The sequence below is a fragment of the Oryctolagus cuniculus genome, chromosome 5 (genome assembly GCF_051225735.1).
Source record: "Oryctolagus cuniculus isolate XC-2025 breed Fujian yellow rabbit chromosome 5, ASM5122573v1, whole genome shotgun sequence".
Lineage (NCBI taxonomy): Eukaryota > Metazoa > Chordata > Mammalia > Lagomorpha > Leporidae > Oryctolagus > Oryctolagus cuniculus.
In genome coordinates, this window is record NC_142871.1 from 159,446,166 (window position 1) to 159,465,909 (window position 19,744).

Sequence of the window (19,744 nt, forward strand, 5' to 3'; positions counted from 1 at the left end):
GGGACAGTGCAGAGGGGCCACAACGTCAGTGGAGGTGGCTGGAACACAGGTGCGTGTCTTCCATAAAGAATTTCAGATGTGAAACAGGGAGTAGCGGTACGCAAGGCAGCAGGATTTAATGAGGTACGGCACCCATCAGAACACATGAGCGGCTCTTCAGGTGAATCTGGGAGTGCCCAGTCCACATTCAGACTGGGGTTCACAAGGGTGTGGGGTCCACTACTTCTGGCTGTTTCTCCTTCATCCCGCCCTCTTCTGGACAAAGGGTTTGCTGGGTGTGAAACAGGTGGAATTCCTCCCGAGGTCTCATTACTCAGTGTTGTCAGACTGGTAGCCTTCTTGATACTGGGCAAAGAGGATTCTCCTGGGGTGCTTTTCTTGGGGCAAAGGCTGGGACCGCCTATAACATAACTGAAGTATGATAAGGGCTTGCAGCGTAAAATGCTGGGCTGCTTAAAAATTATCTGGGTATGTGCAGCCATGCTCCAGAAGGGACTATACTGAGGAGCTGGAGACCATGAAGAGCCACCAAACGCTCTTCCCTGTCACCTGCCTCTGCTTCTCTTTCACTCTCCTTTCTTGAACGTTTCCTTCACTGTCTTGTGATCAACCTTTATGACAGAGGAAAAGAGGCCTGCTCACGGCTACCAGCTTCACAGCTGGGGACTGAGCACTGGCTGTGTGTGTCTGGGGTGGGGGTAAGGGGTTGGGGGGAGGTGTACTTGTAGAGGACACCTTTTTGCTTTGATTCCTCATTCTCAGAGAAGGGCTTTGACCTTGAACTCAGAGTCAGATGGCCATTCCTGCCAGGCAGCTATGAACGATAGTCTTGGCTCATGTTGTCCAAACTGAAATCCAAAACCCACTACTCTGAGCAGAGGGGCCAAAAACATGTTTTCCAACTGGACAGATCTTCCCAGTGACATCTGCACAACCACAAAGTACCTATCACTGTCACTTTAACACAATCACGAAAATGATCATGGGGGACAGGATTGTGGCGTAATGGATAAAGCTACTTCCTGCAGTGCCAGCATCCCATGTGGGTGCCAGTTCTAGTCCCAGCTGCTCCACTTCCAATCTGGCTCTCTGCTATGGCCTGGGAAAGCAGTGGAAGATGGCCCAAGTGCTTGGGCCCCTGTACCCATGTGGGAGACCCACAGGAAGCTCCTGGCTACTGTCTTCAGGTCGGCGCAGCTCCAGCCATTGTGGCTATCTAGGGAGTGAACCGGCAGATAGAAGACCTCTCTCCTTCTCTCTCTTTGCCTCTCTGTAGCTCTACCTTTCAAATAAATAAATAAATAAATCTTAAAAAAATAAAAATATCGTAAAAACAGCAGAAACTAAATGAACTTTAAGAGCCCAATACACCTCTCATTTAAATAACCCTCATGGTTTCTGAGGTTATCACATCACCGTGACAGAAATCAATTAGATGGGAACTGGACCAGTTCTTACCTCTGCTGTCATTTCTTTTTAAGCAGGTAGTTTCCTAAGCACTAGGTGCCAAAGGAGCTTTTTAGAGTAAAGCAATATTTTTATTTTAACATTCTTTAAAACAAAAGGTTCTCTTTCAAAAATATCCAGAAAGACCAGAGATTTCAGAGCTGGCCTATAGGACATATTTCAAAGTGATGTGTAATGTCATTTTAGAAGAGTGAGCTATTTCTTTTTTCAACTTCAAGACTAAATAGCCTGGGAACAGGCTGCCAGGCCTCTGAGTAATCTTATTGAGGGTTTAATTTCCTAAGGATGACCTTATGCTAGCAACAGCTTCTAAGTAACAGGAAAACAAGGCAGGCTAGGAAGCCCCACTTCTACGAGACAAGAAACTGCCAGGCAGCAAAGTCTGGAAGCCGATTGTGATTACACAACATTCATGAGTCATCAGTGCCATGAGAGGTCACAGACAATGCACCTCAGTGCCTCACACCTCCTTTCTCCTCCCTTCCTTCCTTCTTTCCCATTGACTTTCTGTTCTTCTCCATCCTGTGCTGTACCAGGCAGCAGGGTCGGGGACTGCTCCTCTCTCACTGCTGAATCCGTGCCTTGGGTGACCATCCCATTGCTCCACTGTCGCTCTTGCTTTCTTCTATTCATTTGTTCTTGAGTTTATTTGAGAGACAAAGAGACAGAGGACAGCAGCCAGAGATCTTACAATCACTGGTTCACTCCCCAGCTAGCCAGGGCTGGACCAGGTTGAAGCCAGGAGCCAGGAACTCAATCCAGGTCTCCCATGTCACAGTCAAGGACCCAACTACTTGAGTCATCACCTGCTATGTCCCAGGGTGCACATAAGCAGGAAGTTGGAATGGGAAGTGGAGCCAAGACTTGAACCCAGGCACTCCAGTATAGGACGTAAGCATCCCAAGTTGTGTCTTAAACTGACACACCAAACGCCTACCCCATCCTCTCTGGCTTTCTGAAACAGCACACTGCTCTGAAGTTCCTCCTCCTTCCCTGGCTTCTTCTCCCCTGTGCACCCTCCAGGAGTGACTTTCCCCAGAGCTCTGCCATCTCCCTTTCTTATTTTATGACCTCTGTCTGACGTAACCTCAGTTAAAGCTCTTGCTTTAACTTCCATCGCTAACCTCATGATTCCAAAATCTGTATCCCCACATTCAGCTCTCTCTGAATCCCAGGCTGGTGTAGACAACTGCTTCCAGAGCCTCTCCCGACGTGACATTCCCCACATGAACATATGAAACGGAACTTGGTGTGTTGCATCACATGCATCATTTCTGTAATTCTTAGTTTCCTCTTTCTCAGAATGGTACCAGCACCCACCCAGTCTCTTAAACCTCCACGTGGGAGACAGTTCTCACAAGGAGCTTGCTCTTCTTCACCTTCCATCTTGTTAAAGATGTATTTACTTACGTGTGTGTGTGTGTGTGTATATATATATATATATATATATATATATTTACTTATTTGAAAGTTTGAGAGAGAGAGAGAGAGAGAGAGAGAGAAAGGGTTCATGCCTCCCAAAACTCCAAAGGTCAGGGCTGGGCCAGGTGGTAGCCAGGAGCCTGGAATTCCACCCCAGTCTGCCATGTGGTTGGCAGGGGCCCAGGTACTTGGGCCATTTCTGCAGCTTTCCCTATCAGCAAGGAGCTGGATCAGAAGGGGAGCAGTAAGGACTCACCCAGCACTCTGATATGGATGCCCCCTGTCTCAAGCAGTAGCCTTACCTGCTTCACTACAATGCCAGCCCACATTCTAGTTCTAGTCAGTTACAATGCTCTTTCCATTCTACTTGCTAAGTATCCGTTTTCTCTTCCTCATTCTTTCCGTCAGCAGCTCATTTAATGCAAACGCTCCTTATCTCTCATCTAGATGTCAGTAGTCTTACTATATATGAGGGGAACTTTTTAAGAGCCCCAGGGGATGCTTGAAACTGCAGATATTATACTGTATCTATACTACTTTTTTCCTTGACATTGTATGCATGGTAAAGGTTAGAGTATAAGTTAGGCACAGTAGGAGACTAACAGTAAAATAGAATAATTATAACATCAGACTGTAGTAAAATTTATTTTAAGTGCACAAGTTATTTCTGAAATTTTCCACTTACTATTGTAAGACCTCAGTTGACCACAGGTACCTGAGACCAAGGAAAGCAAAACTGCAGATTAAGGGGGACCCCAGTCCTTACACAGCACTTGAAGGCATTTCTCCCCACCTGCCCTCCAGCTGCTCTTCCAATTCAACCACTGTATTCAGTGTGATTGTCAGGACAAGAAAATGCAAGTGAGTTACTTCCCAATTAAAAGTCTTCAGTCTTCCTCCATTGTCTTCAGGATAAAATGTGAAGATGACCACAGATGTCCAGGAGAGAGACAATGAGCAAAGGCAATGGCCACTGAGATGGAGAGAGAGAGAGAGAAGAAGGAGCCTGGAGGCCCTAAGGAGCCAGAAAACACAACCCCCATTAGAGGAAGCAGCACACAAAGGAGGAATCCTCTCCATCCCATACTCTAGCACTCATAGTCCTGTGTGTCAGTGACCCTGGGGACCTCCGCTCCTGCCTTCCCCCAGGACTCACTCCCTGTTGAGTTACCTGGGTGGGGCACACGTCTGGGGGAAGCAACACCTTCAGGAAACCCAAATATCTGGGCAGAGATGAGTCAGAGTAAAGAAGAAATAAAAATAAATTCCGCATGGGTATTATGAACAGTTGAAAAGTCCTTGTAAATAGCCAGTGTCTGAGAACTCCACAGGAGTAGGAGGTATCACAGTGTCCTCTCTTCTGCCAAGAGATTCCTAAAAATTTCTTGGCAAGACCAGAAAGAGAATTGGAGCCATGTGCCCAGTAAGACATGATATGAATACAAAGGGGTTTAGAAGACTGGAAACTAACTTTTACTCCCATTTACTTCGTGATCATCACTGTACCCTTCTTCTGGGTCATGTTTTTGGCCATAGTTTGGAACATCTTACTATTTGTAGAAAATGCTAAACTTTAAAACATGAATTTTTGGGGGTCATCTACCCCCAAGGCACACCTTTGAATGCCCAGATAGCTGACAGCTCTTTCATCTCACTCTACATTGAGGCTCACCTACAAAAATCAAAGGGAGGGCTGGTTCTGCAGATCTTCCTGAACACACCCAGAGATCTCCAGTTTACTTGAGGGTCCCTTCCAGGTGTGTGTCTGTATAAACCAAGCTTTATGCCAACGACATTACTGAGCCCAACCACCCGATTTGGTGAAATCCAAGCAGCACTAACATATTAGGGTAATAAATCCTCAAGAAACTCTTCTTAGGGATGGCCAGACAAGTTCACTGGCACCTATTTATTGCTTTTATACAAATAGAATATATTTACATAGGTATTCTATTATTCCATAAGTCTATATTCAATAACCAGGAAATTTTATAGGTGATCTGGTTAGAATCCTGAATGGAACCCAAGAGAAGGCTAAAAAGTATTATCTTTCCTGTTGAAGGGAACAAAAGATTTGACTCTGTGCCCCTGCACAAAGTTGGCCAATGGACTGTTTTATGAAGGGCTTAGTTGGCCCTTTCTGTCTTAGATCTTGACCAAAATAAACTGTGTGAATCCCAATGTGGTGGGAGGGGCCCATCATCGCAGTACGAGCAGAACTCAGTAGAGCTCTACCACTGAGGAAGTGAAGATGCTAAGGCAGACAGGGTAGCAACCCCAGTTTCAGGAGAGAGTTTTAGAGAGAAGTCTTCCTTCTGTGTAGGTCCTGCCAGTGGCCCCAGAAGCGTGTTCTGCTGTCTGTATTGGTTTAGGGCTCTGAGAATTGCCTCGCACAGAACTGCATGGAGGGGACAGCGCTGGTTTTTCCCACTGGGTTCTGCTCCAACTTTTCTCCTGGGTGAAAGCTATCTGTGCCCCAGAGAGGGTCCTTCTGACACTACTGTCCGTAATCTGACACAGGTCAGTTCCCATTCCCATAGGATGCTGCCTGTTTGGTAACAGGCTGACCCGAGAGCTGCACTCAATTTACAATGTCCATGACTGTAAATGTTTACCTTCTGTGCCATTTAATTAATGGAACGGTATGCTTACCCAGGCCTCCTCCAGGTCTTATCACAGAGCCACAGCAAAGTGGTGTCACACAATGTGACAGGCACAGAAAGCAGGGAGAAGGAGGGATTTTATTGGTTAAGAAGGTGTTTCTTGGTGCCATATCAATTACACATCTAAGTATGATATAGACTGAGGATGCACTTTTGTTTGATCTCTTCACCTCATACATAAGGGAACCAAGGCCCAGAAATGGCTGAGTTGTTCAAAGTCACACACTTAGGTCTACAGCCCAGGTCTCCTGACTTCCAGGCCTCCGTTATTCCCGCTGTGAATATCCTCACATGTTGCCAGTCGCCCAGAGCTGAATGGGAGTTAGAGAAGGCTGAGGAAGCTGGTTTACCTTATCAGCTGCCCTTGTGCCTTCCCAATAAGTACCTTAAGTATAAGGATGAGTTCTATATTAAGAGAAACCTCTTAGGAGAGATGGGGAAAAAACGTAGACCAGATGATCCACAAGCCTCTGCAGGAAAAGTGGGAGACCAGGAAACCAAGAATTGAGAGCATCTACTGTGGGGCAGAGGGCATAAAAGCTGCTTTTCTTCAATCCTGCTTATTCTGACCCACAGGGAGAATCATTATGTACCTGGGAAGGCAGCAGGTGATAGCCCAAGTGCTTGGGCTCCTGCCACCCATGTGGGAGACCCAGATGGAGTTTCTGGCTCCTGGCTTCAGCTTGGCCCAGCCCTGGCTGTTGCAACCATTTTGAGGAATCAACCAGCAGATGAAAGCACTCTCTCTCTCTCTGTCTCTTTCTCTCAATTTTCTCTGAAAGTTCTGCCTTACAAATAAATCCTTTTTAATTAATTTCTGTATTTAAATATTTTTTATTTATTTGAAAGGCAAAGTTGGCGGGAAGCAGACAGAGAGAGAGGTCTTTCATCTGCTGGTTTACTCCCCAAATGACCGCCAACAACTGCGGCTGGGCCAGACTGAAACCAGGAGACAGGAGCTTCTTCCGAGTCTCCCACAAAGTTGCAGGGGCCCAAGCACATGGACCAACCTCCACTGCTTTCCCAGGTACATTAGCAGGGAGCTGGATTGGACTCAAATGGGTGCCCATATGGGATGCTGGCACTGCAGGGGGCAGCTTAACCTGCTACCACACAGCGCTGGCCCAAAAAATACATCTTACTAAAAAACAGAATTTTGAACACTATGTTAAGGACCACAGGAAACACATTTTGTGTGTCTTTTGTTTGTTTTGCCTGAGTTCAAGGATTCACTCTGAAAAACATTTTACTTTAGAAATTCACATAAGTAGAGTGGAATACATCACTCAGCTTCAACAATTCTCAGCACAAGGAAAACCTTGTTTCACTATCTCCCACTCTCCCCCTCACTGGGTTATTTTCCTGGAGATGCTCCATATGCATTTCCAACAAATAAGGACTCCTCAAATAACACATGTATGTCTGTATACTATTAGCCTATCTAAAGAACTGCACAAGAATTCCTTAATATGAAATATTCAGCCACTCAAGTAACAAACTTCAGGGAGAAAATGCATGAGATCAAGTGTTTATATTTTAGAGACTGTAGCTATAGGTGAAGGAAGGATTATAGAGAGATGAGACAGGGGCCAGGTCACAAGAGCCGATCAGTAATCCAGATGGGAATGAAGGTGGCCTGGACTAGCACGACACCAGCAGGACAGAGAGGAGTGGAGAGCTGTAAGAGCGCTAGAGGTTCTCATCAAGAGAACATGGCGAAAGGCTAGAGAGAAAGATGAGTGATGGGAAAGCCCTAGGGTGGTGCCCAACATCCAGCACCGTGGTGCCATTCTCTGAGAGAGGAGACAAAGCCCACACATGTTCATCTGCAGTTTTAGGTCAGTGTCTTTTGGAGAGATGGAGCATGAAGCATGAAGCAGGCACTGGAGTGGAGCAGAACAGTGAAGCTGATGGAAGGTGTGGATTGGAGAGGCTGCTGGTGGAAACTGAGTTCCTTGTTGTAGGTGAACCCTGCCACCTGTGCGCAGAGAAAGCAGAGGAGGCTGGGAACAGAACTCTGGAGTCTCAACACCTTAAGGAGTGGCAGAGAGACAGGAGTGGAAACACTCCAGGCAGATCAGTTCCAAAAGAAAAGCATGGATTCTGAATGAGGAAACATCTTCAATGGTCTCCAATGCTGCAGAGATGTCAAGTGAAGTCTGACTTGGTAGTGGGTCAGTTAGCAAGAAGGATTCAAAAGGAGAAGATGGTGGGAAGAGTGCCCTGGTGAGGAAGAGGGGACAACAGGAGCCCGCTGTGGGTGGGAGGGGAGGGAGCAGGCACAGAAATATGGGTGACTTGGCTCAGAAGGGGAGGGAGAGCTGAGCAACAGCTGGAGAAAAGAGCAGATTCATGGAGGACTTCTTACGAGAATAGTATTGGACACCTCTCCTACGCTGTATGCTACTGTTAGGGACTGAAGGTTTGAGTTACCCTCAAATGTCTGTTGAAGCCCTAGTGCCCAATGTCACTGGATTTCGGGATGGGGCCTCTAAAGAAGTGATTCTGGTTAAGTGAGGTCACAGGGTGAGCGCCAGGTCTGACAGGATCAGTGCTCTCACAGGAATGACATCAGCTCACTTGCTCAGTCTCGCTCTCCCACCTACCCCACCACCTACCCAGGAAAGGCCTTGTGAACACTCCTATAGGCCAAGAGAAGGGGCCTCAGAATGGAACCAATTCTCCTGGCTCCCTGGCCTTGGACTTCCAAGCTTCATAACTATGAGAAATAAGTGTCTCTTGTTCATCTATGAGTTTTGTTGGGGAAGTTCTGGGAGGGGGCAATGCAACCAGGCCCTGCAACCAGTATGTTACTGGCTTCTTATTTAATCTCCACACAAATCTCATGAGTAAATGCTCCAGGGTCTCCTTTTACAGATGAAGAGACTGAAGCTTGGTGAGGTAAACAAACTAACTTGCACAAGGTGCCACAGCTAGGAAGTGGCACAAGTCAGTGAGAACAGCAGTGTCCTGCGGCTGCCCTAGGAACATACCATGGCCTGAGGGTTGGAGGAGGAAGGTGTGAGGTTTGAACAACAACAATGCCTTATCTCTGGAGGCCAGACGCCTACCATCAAGGTGTCAAAATGGCTGGTCTCTTTTGAAGGCTGTGAGGAAAGAACTTGTTCCAGACTTCTCTCCTTGGCTGTGGATGGTTTGTTTCTCCTTGTGTCTCTTCATAGCAACTTCTATTTGTCCATGTTCAATTTTACCTTTTCATAAAGACATCAGTCCCATTGGATAACAGGCCCATCCAGTTCCAGGAGAACCTAATTACATCTGCAATGACCCTTATTTCCAAATAAGGCCCCATTCTGGGATACTGGAGGGTAGGACTTCAACACATCAATTTTCAGGGGACGCAATTCAGCCCACAGCATTGTCTGCTGTCCTTTTTGGATGAAGGTCATGTGAGCAGAAGAACATGGACAGCTAAGGAAGTCCCTGATCCTGGCTTCTTAAGTGAGAGATATAAGCTTATCTGACCACTGCTGAAAGCAAGTCAGGAGAGAGAAAGGAGATAATGTACAGAAATGTCCCTGTGCGGTGAGAGGGAATGGCTTTGGAAGCAGGAGGGGAGACTGACTACAGAGACTGGCAGTGAGGTTCAAGATTGTGCCCAGAAGGGGGACAGGCAATGAAACCAGATACTATGAAGAAGTCTGACATCGTCTTCATGCTGTGTCTAGAGTAGGCACTCAATGTATCCTCGAAGAAGATCTATTATCATATTGATAGAAAAATAGAAGAATGGGAGCGTGAGCTGTCCAGGGAAGCAGAGAGGGGCCACCTGATGGTAACAAGGGCCCAGATGGCGTTGGGGACCATGAGTTTACAGTGGTACCATCTGCAGGGTGTGTGGTTTTCCAGCAATGCTCAACAGCTGCACAACTGATGTAGAGAAAGCAAACAGCTGAGTCCATCCAAGGTTGGGCTTTGGCAAGGAAAATGCACAGAAAGGACAAAGGGGCTAGGAGGTGGAGTCTATTGGCAAGAGAGAGGGAAGTGGGGAAGCCCAGGGGCTTCAGAAGTGGGTAAGGAAGGAAGTGAGCATGTGAGGAGGCTGTGCCCATTTCTGCTGAAGAGGCTTGCCCATGTCTCTTGCTTTCTGATGATGGAGCGCATGATTCTTGCTGCCTCCTGGCAGAACAGATGCTGCCAGATGTAGCCCGGTAATGAGCTGCAAGCCAATGGCCTCCCCAGCTGATCTCCATCCTCTGCACTGGTTCTGACTGGTCCCAGCTGGATATTGGTCCCAACAATTTGTGTCCAGCACTGCCAGGACTTTCAGAGCATACACATCCCTTTGAGAGGATGAGAATGACACCAGTTGTGTATGTAGCTGGTGTGTTGGTTTCAAATGCTGTACTGGCCAAACCTGTTCAGATTTTGAATTTTAGTACTATAAATCTTCCAAGGCCACAGATCTTCCCATAGCTACCATATTTCAAATTAAAACTATGGATAATATATACCCCCACTAATATTATTAGCAGTCAACTCAAAACTTCAAGTTACTACAATCTCTTCAATATCTTCAAATACAAATAATTGTAAAGAAACCCCAGAAAATTTTTAGACTAGTGATGGCATATTAAATTATTCCTAGTACAGAATGGTTAAAATGCTAAAGAAATACCAAATACAGGAAGAGGCATTGAGAACTAGCATACCCTCCTTTGAAACTATAAATTGGTACAACCACTTTGGAAAAGAGGTTGGTATTGTCCAACCAAGTTAAACCAATGTATATCTATCATCCAGCAATCACATTCCCAGGCATATGCACAACAGAGAAAGATCTACATAGCAACATGACTTATAATGACCAGACACTGGAAACAACAAATCCACATTAATATAGAAGGATGAATACTGGTCTACCCCACCACACAATACCATTCAGCAATAAAAACTACCACGTACAGCTCTAGGTAGCAACATACATAAACTTCATGAACATAATGCTGAGCAGAAGCCAACACAAAAGAACCCACAGCATCTGATCCATTTTCACCAAGTTCAGAAACAGGGAAAAGTGACTGCAGTGTGTAGAAATGAATACTTAACGGGGTCAAATATAAAGAAAATGAAGAAAGGGAAGACTGTAAGTCAGGATATGTACCTTTTGACAGGCCTACCCTGCTGGAAAATGTAAACAGAAAATTGTCACATGCCCTCACTGGGAACAAATACATTTCTAGTACTGCTTTGCTTGTCTTAAAATAAAAAATCTATAGTATCTACTGTAAGTAATTCTCTTTTATGACTTCATCTCAAAATGGATATTTTCAGATTATTTTCATGAACTGTAAAAGTAATAATATCTGATATTCTCCCAAATAATACAGTTTCTGCATTACTTGGAGCATTATTAAAAAATTATGGGGCTTAAGGTATATGTACAAATGGAAAAATGCATATTCTGTGCCTAAATACCTAAAAATTATAAATTCAACTAATAATCTGCTAAAGAAAAGATGTTCTCCCCTCCCACTTGGACAAACATCTCTTCATGGCAACCAGGAAGGCCATGTGGAATCCTAGAATTCTTGAGTGGTTCAGGGCTTCTTGGGGAGCTTGTCACAGAGTAAAACTGGCCCTCAGACCTCTCCATCAATGTTTGCTCTGCACCCCATAGCTCAGGGCCTGGGTACTCATGCATGCACACTTCCCAGCCTTCAAGTCTAACAGTCACCCGTGGCCTTCTTCAAATATCTGCTTCTGGGCCACCCCTCATTAAAGTAGACCAGAGGAAGAAGTTCCCGAAGACCTGGAAGTGACACAGGATCATTTGAGTGGGCTGTATCGATGTCCCAGTACATGTGGCACATGTTCTAGAAAAGGAGACAGGTGAACATGGTCTCTTGCCTCTATAGACTCCTCTCCTTTTGATAGGGTGCATGCCAGAAGGAGAGCTAGCAGCTCAAAAACACAACACCCTGTCTGGGGTCCCCCTTGCATGGGGCTAAGGGCAGTGCTACCATAAGAGAAGGAAGAGAAATGTGGAAAGCATCTGGGGTCCTGGCAGTACTCCGTGTCTTAACCCAAGTGATGGTTACATTTATATCAATTTGTTAAGTTATACATTTGCTTTATGTTATTTTCTGTATGTGTGTTGTATTTCCTAGTAAAGTATAAATGAAAAGTGTGCATTAATACATATATATAAATGAGATACCTGCTGCTGCAGTTTATGGGGATCCCTGTAGACAAATCAGCTCTGAGCAGTTGCCTTCTAAACTCAAGGCACCTTGGGCAGTTAAAATGCTTTGAGGTGTGAGCACCTGAAGGGGAACAAGAATGCTGGAGAAACAATGACTCTCACTGCTGCTTGGGTAACCATGCAAGCCAGGGCTCAGGCAGAGCAAATGAGTCATGGGCCATGTCCTCTGGCCCAGCCACTGCAAGTGCCTCAGAGGAAAATGCCTTGTCCCTCCTTTTAGCCAAGATTCTAAACTCTGTGTTTATCAGACCAAAATTACAGGAGGCTGTTCCCATCCTGGTACAAGCGAAAGGAGCCCAACTGCCAATGACCCTCTGCTTGGAAACCAGTCCTAAGAGGGCTTCTCGGGAGGGCAGCTGGGAGGGTGCATAAATGGTTTGCCCAGTGCCTACTTCGTGCCAGATACAACCCTTATTTTTCTGCTCTGCCTTTTAACATCCACTTAGTTTTTATTTTTCACTCTTGATGGAGAAAACACTTTCCTTTGACAAAGATTCAGGTTGCCAATTCTCAAAAAAGATTTCCATGTGCCCTGTGTAGTTTAAATGTCAAGGTTTTTCTGAGCTGTGTTTCAACGATGATCCATAAACACATTCTCTCTCCCTCCCTCCCTCAAAACTGAACCTTATAGCTGTCACACAATGAAAGGGAAGTGAAAACTTGGCCAGGACTACCCACCAAAAGGCCAGTCGATTTATTTTTTCTGGGCTTTGCCTCTGAACTATTTCAAAGCCACATTTCCAAAACATCAGTTTTCCTCCTTTTCGGGAAGCAAGAAAAACATATGGCTCCAGTGACCTTCATAAGCTGCCAGTGGCTTCAAGCTGATAAAAGCAGCAACACCGTAAATTAGTTTAAAGGAGGATAATGAGGCAGCAGGCATGGAGGCCAGAAAAAAAAAAAAAAAAAACAAGTGAAAGCAACGATTGCAACTGCAGCTTAGAGGCCATGAGGGCTCACTGTCACCTCTACCATGGATGAGAAACACCTGCCCATCGCTCAAGATGCAGGGTTTCTCTTCTGCCACCTTTGTTCCCACTGTGTGTTTCACCAGAGTAGCCGTGACATGTGTGGCACTGTATGTTTTGATCCGCCCACTGGTCCTCAGGCTCCTTGAGGACAGGGTCATACTTTATGTATCCTTTGGCATGGCTAGAGCACTGGCGATGCTTTTCTTGCAGGCACGAATGAATGAATGAATGAATGAGGTTCCATTTACGAGACTATGGAGTTGGCTTTTCCAATTATAATGATGCCATTGTTAAAGGATGAAAAGCAGCTCCACCCCTCCCAGTGTTTACCCACCTTTATGTTTCTATAACTTCTCTTTGCAGGTTCAGGAAGGTGTTAAGTTCTGTGATGTCAGCCGCTGCCGGGAGCTCATCGCGAATTCCTTAGTTATGAGAAGGAAGAGAGTGGCCAGCAGACTGAGACACTGGGGCTGTCTTCTTCAAGACTTGGAGCAGTTACAGCCCTTGGGGGAAAATGTGGGCGAGGGTGAGTAGTGACAGAAAAGGCACACATTCTGTGATTCCCTTTCTCGGTGTGGCTCAGATGAATTCCTCTAAAACAGTAATGCAAATGGTGTTCCACTGTCATACGAAGAAGAATATGTTAATTCTAGACCCGCTGATTTTGCTCTGTTAAGTGAACTGTTTTACGTAGACACACTATGTGCTCAGGAAGTCCTCTTCCATTCAGAAGTCTCTGATCAAACAGTCTTCTTGGATACACTTAGAGCATTCAGCTTAGTGCAACTGGTATACAAGGAAGGCTGCAAGTTACTGTCACTGAACCATTCAGAAGGTGAACGCCAGGTCAGGTAGCCAGCTCTTGGGTGCCTCCGTTCTCTGTCTTGAGATCATTCAGCCACTCCACAAGAACATCCACCTGGCCTGGGCTGAAGGTTAAGGTTAAAATAATCATTTTTGCCTAACTAATCAAGACTTCCTAAATGTTTTATTAAAATTAAGTAGAATAAATGATATGTAATCACATCCACTAATTGACTTCCAAAGGGAACAGGCATCATGGAATGCGGTGGCGCTGCAGATCACAGTGTGGAAACACTGGCTGTCCCAGGGTGGTGGCATTGCAGGGTCACAAAGACCCAGACTCACGCCTCGCCTGTATGCCAAGCAGTGGAATTAACCATCAGCCAGTCACTTGACCCTTTTGAATCTGTTTCTACATTCATAAAATGGTGGTAGGAGGGTTGTTTAGAGGATGAAGTGGAAAATTCACATAAAATAACTTGCTCAAAAGAAAAAGGATAATTCCCTTACATGTTGAAATCAGTAAGTGTTGAGATCAATAAATACTCTCTTTATCTCATAAAGAACAATCCATAACCTGCACACAAACAAAAGAAGCCCTGTTCAGCCACAAAAATCCAAGCAGGCCCCCATTTCATGTGTAGGAGAAAAGTTATAAGTAAATAGAATGACAAATGCTTTCATTAAGCATTTAGATAACTAATTTTTAAAAATCCCCCTCAAAGTCATTAAGAACAAGTCTCATTGTCATACTACTGTGATTTTTTTGAGGTTTATTTTTATTTAATTTGAAAGGCAGAATTACAGACAGAGAAGGTTTGCCAAGAGTGAGCGAGAGATCTCCCATCCACTGGGTCAGCCACTTTTACCCAACCAAGGCAAGATGGAAAGAGAAAGAAAGAGATAGAGAGAAACACTATCTTCCTTCTGCTGGTTTACTCCACAAATGGCTGCAAAGGCCCAGTCTAGGTCAAAGCAACCCCATCCTGGTCTCAAAGCAGTTGGCCTTCTCCTGAGGCTTTCCCAGAATTAGTGGGGAGTGAGTTGGAGGCACAGCAGCTGAAACTCAAGCGAGTCCCCATCTGTTTCTTTCTCTAAGCACTGGTAGGTAGGTAAGCATTCACCAGCGTACCACTGGGGGGGCTAGAGGGCCAGCTCTGAAAAACTGCAGGACTAAAACCCAGCCTGTGGAACTGTAACCCTTTTTCTTTGGCATTTGTCCACTTCAGACCAGGGCAGGAAGCTGGCAGTTGGGCATGGTGGATGATGGTTTATCTAAAGACAAAAGCCAAACCAAGCTCTTGCTTCACTGAGGGCCAAATGTGTTGACCGACGGAACTCAAAAATTTTGCCATTTTCCCCTACCAAATCCAAGTTCACCACAGGTCCAAAGTACTTTTCCATACTGTATATTTACAACTGTCACAGGTTAATGAAGTAATTAACACACACTCTTATCACACCTTTAAAATATGATTATTCTGAGCTATTTTGTGGAATACAAAAACTCTATCCAAGGAGAATGCTAAGTTTCCTTCATTATACCTTAAAGACAATGTAACCTGTGCAGATTTCTAAGGTGTTCTTTAAGTGCAAAGGTGAAAGAACCGGTCAAGTGAAGATTTTTAATTCACTCTGCCATATTCATTTGCTAGGGCTACTGTAACAAAATACTAGCGAGTAGAGGTCATGAACCACAGAGCTTTATTTTCTCAGTTTTGGAGGCTGGAAGTCTGGGATCACAGTATCGGCAGAGTCGGGTCTCCTGAGCCCCTCTCCGTGGCTTGTAGATGGTGCCCTGTCCCTGTGTCTGCACATGCTCTGTTGTCTGTGTCTGTGTCCTCATCTCCTCTTACAAGGACACCAGTCAAATCAGATTAGGGTCCACTCTCGTGACTTCATTTTAACTTAGCTACTTCTGCAAGGGCCCTGTATCCGAATACAGCCACATTCCGAGGTACTGAGGGTCAGACTTCAGCATATGAATCTGGAAGGCGTTCACAATCGGCCCATCACACTGCTTAAACATAAGCATAATGCAAGCACCAGGACAATGGGGTCCAACAGCATCAGAGGTCAAGCTTCCAGAGACACAGACTCAAAGGTGGCGACTGGGGCACAGGAGGGTTTGAGGACGCACTCTCAGGAACACCGTGCATGGGAAGGAAGCAGCATTCTGCAGAGGAGGAAGTCAGTGTTAGAGGAAAGGCCCCAGCCAATCACAAGGGCCCTCTCAAGCTGGAAGCGTCCATTAGGGAAACGCCTAGACTGGCCATGGGACGCGTGCTGCCCCAGTGAGAAGGCCTGTGTATGGGGGCGGCTCTTTGCAGGTGAGGACAGTCTCAAGAGGGGGCTGGGCTGTGAGCTGCTAGTCCTCAGCCCTTCCACAGCTGACGGAATGGCTGCTCGGCCTGACGTGGGGCCCCTGGGTGGTCCACCTCAGTATCCCACACGATTACAGAGTTTGCTGTCTTTCCCTAAGTGAACAGAAGGCCTCACCATTCTCTTCCTAAGAAATGTTTAACAACCTACAGAATGGGGTAAGATGTTGACAAATAAGATGCCTGATAACATGTTAATATATAAAATATGTAAGGGACTCCTACAACACAATAGCAGGAAAACCGCTAACCTGGGTCAAACATGAGAAACTGACCTGAATATTTCCCATGTGAAGACATGCAGATGGCCAAAAGGTATATGAAAGGGTGCTCAAGATCACCTACCATCAGGCAAATGCAAACCAAAACTACCATGAGACAGCACCTCACACCTGTTAGGGTGGCTTTTATCAAAAAGTCAAAAGATTCACAAATGTGGAGAAAAGGAACCCTTATATACTGTTGGTTGGAATATACACACCTACAGTCATTATGGAAAGCAGTATGGCGGCTCCTCAAAATGTTAAACCAGAACTACCATGTGATCCAGCAAGGGATATCTGCGCTCCCACATTCATCATGGCATTATTCATAAAGACCAAATTATGGAAATAACTGAAGTGTCCAACAACAGATGAACAGATAAAGATGTGGGATACATATACACAACAGAATCCTATTCAGTATGAAAAAAGAGGGAACCCTGCAATTGTGACAATACAGATGAATCTAGAGGACATTATGTTAAAAGAAATAAGCCAAGCACAGGAAGACAAATATTGCATGATCTCACTTTGTATGTGGAACGTGAACAAGCCAAACTCACAGAAGCTGATAATGAATGAGGGTGACCAGGGGTTGGGGGGCTGTGAGAATTGAGAAGATATTGGTAGGCACACTTTCAGTGTAAGATAAACAAGCTCTATGAATCTAATGTACAACACAGTGACATGGTTAACATTGCTGTACTGTCCATTTGAAATATGCTAAGAAAGTAGATCTTTCTCACACACACACACACGCAATTACTGTAGGAAGGGATGGATATGTTAATTAGCTTGGCTGCGGCAACTGTTTCACAACATATACATCTATCAAAGCATCATGTTGTACATCTGGGTTAAAATTTCTGCCCTGCTCTTTATTAATATTGCTTGCCCTCTTTGAATATCCAGTATTACCTGTACAAAAAAACAATTTTGTTGGACTGTTGCAAGATTTAAGTACAAATATATGGAGCCTCTAATGCGATTGCCTGACCAGGAAGGCATCCAAAAAGCAGTAGCTTCCTTTCCTTTCCTGCAGCAAAGAGTTCATTTGTGGAGACTGGTTACAAACAGAAATAGAGGTGTCATCTCCTACTTGAGACACAGCATTTCTCAAACCCTGGAGTGACTGGAGTCACCTGTAGAGACTGTTCAACCACATATCGTGGACCCCAGCTCATTCCCAGTAACTCTAATTCAGGGAGTCTACCCTGAAGCCCAGTCAGGTGTGAGTTTACCAGGCTTCACACAGGTTTCTGACACCCAGGAAATCTAAGGCCCCCTGCGTTAGGCTGTGGCTACTGACTCCTGGAAGAATATGGGTGGAAATGGAATTAAAAGATAATCCACGTTTTTCCATGGACTTTTTGAAGTATTTTTTATGTTAGGGCCCAGAGACTCCTGTGCTTGGAAGACCATGGACACTTCCGCTGTCCCCACTATCCTGAGTTCTGTGAATGTAGGTGTGCTCCTCACACCACTGCACATCATAGAGACAAAGGTTTTGCACAAATACTGCGTATTCTAGGACCAAAACACGTACAAATCATGTCAGCTATAGAATCAAACCAATTCTCCCCTTCAATGGGTAGTTTTATTGAGGTATAAATCACCACTAAAAGGCAATTTAGTGCAGACAGGAATTTTATTGGGGGATGAATGCTGATCCCCTGGGCTTGTCTGGAAAATGAGAAGCACATTCAAAGATGAAGTGTCGTGCAGGTGTAAGTGTCACCGGTCCTGCAGAGACACATCTGGATGGAGATTAACTGTCTTGTTCCAATCAAGGGAAACAGAGCTCCCCGAATGGGATTTCTGGAAGTTTTCTGTGTTTGATTATAGATCACCATGTCCCGCCAGCTGCAGAAATGACAGTGCCAAGAAGACACTGCCCAAGATCCGGAAAGTAAATAGGAGCTGAGACGTAGTTACTGACCGCACGGTGTAGATCGGCTTTCCCATGCCTACCAGACACTCCCTCCGACTTAACACCAGGTCCTGTGGTTGCACAGTGTCTTCTGTGGCCTTCTTTTCCCACAGACAAGCCTCATTTATCCTAAAATATGAAGCTTTGGGGATTTCATGAAAATGGTACCTTCTCTCAGTAAAAATATGTCAAGATGGAAACCCTATCTGTGGGAATTCATTCTGAAAAAGGACTACAGTCAGAACATGACAGAAATAGTCTATTTTCCCCAAAGGATCAGTAGCCACCCAGACCTGATCAATTTCATAAGAAGATTCTTGAAGCAGTACAATAAAAACATTACAATCACTGAGAACTTTAAGGTGACCCTGTCCTCACCATCTCCAAATATCACAAACCCAGGAATGGGCGAGCCTCCTTCGATTTATGTTGCTGTTAGCCAGACCTATTCTGAGTTCTTTTCTTGAAGACAGAGGTTTCCATCGTTATTTCCCCACAATTTGCCTTTATTCTCCTTCAAAAACTCTTTCCCCTAGTTTGAACTGTGTGTTGCCACACACACACACACACACACACACACACACACACAAGTCATCACTGCATGAAAAAGAACTGTGTATCCTTTACCCATTAAAGATTATCCAGAGTTTCCTTGCTTTTCCACTGACTCATTTAGAGAAATAGATTTGAGGATAACTTCCAGTTAAACAGTTGGTTTACATCTAGTGCCTCCTGCCTGTGTATGAATCTCTTTCTACCTCTCCCCCTGTGCTCTGCCTGTCCTTAGATGGTGTTTTGTAACTGGGAGACATGTTAGTCGTGGTAGGCTGCAATAGAGCTGCAGTAACATGCAGTCCCTCAGTCCTGGCACAGTCTTGTTGTCCTCACTCATGGGATGGCCATGACTCTCCTGGCAGCTTGTCCTCAGGGATGTGGGCTTCTTCCATCAGGTAGCTTCACCTTCTCAGGGTCCTTCATGCTCTGCAATGCAGGTGACGAGAAGACAGCGTGTGGATCGTGGCTGGGAGCAGGCTGGGAAGCACAGTCAGTCACTTCTACCTGCACTCTGCTGGCCAGAACTCAGTCATGTAAACAACCTTGACCCAAAGAAGGCAGTGAGATACAAAGAAGTACACAGGTGATAAGAGTGTTTGCCTTAGATGGAACGTAGATGCCCCTTTCAACCCTCAGATTTCCTTTTTAGTTGGGGCACAGCAGTAAAGTCACAGCTAATCAGTGATGGCCCAGCTCAATGTTCACCAAGGGGGCACCTTGCCCAACCCTATACTTCCAATAGGTGTATTAAAATGCTCATGAAAGGTCAAGGTACAGCCCGAGCCCCGTTTCTAGGCCTTTCCCTGCAGGAACCCTGAGTAAGAAGGACCGAGACCACCCTGCTCAGAAACCCACGGCTACAGGCAGTGCCTCTCGGTCAGAGAGGAGCCCTCAAGAAGCAAATGCTGGTAGCAAACTCTAATTATGGGAAAGGCTTCTTGGCTCCTAAGGGATATAACATTTCTTTGGAGAGAGTCAAGAAAAATAGAAACAGAATACCCTGTCATGCTTTATTCAGAGGCCAAAAGTCACCTACCAGGACTTGTCGTTTTGTGTTTGATT

General features: G+C 45.3%; 1 protein-coding gene across 2 annotated transcripts in view; it reads left to right on the forward strand.

Moving 5' to 3' along the window:
* Nucleotides 1-19,744, forward strand: part of NEDD9 (neural precursor cell expressed, developmentally down-regulated 9) — a 203,905-nt gene that overhangs the window by 64,687 nt on the left and 119,474 nt on the right. For both annotated transcript variants that reach the window (XM_008262389.5, XM_070074409.2), the window contains one exon: nucleotides 13,113-13,275. In XM_008262389.5, coding sequence (XP_008260611.3) covers nucleotides 13,264-13,275 — 12 coding nt within the window. In that variant the 5' untranslated portion in view covers nucleotides 13,113-13,263. The remainder of the gene's footprint in view (nucleotides 1-13,112; nucleotides 13,276-19,744) is intronic.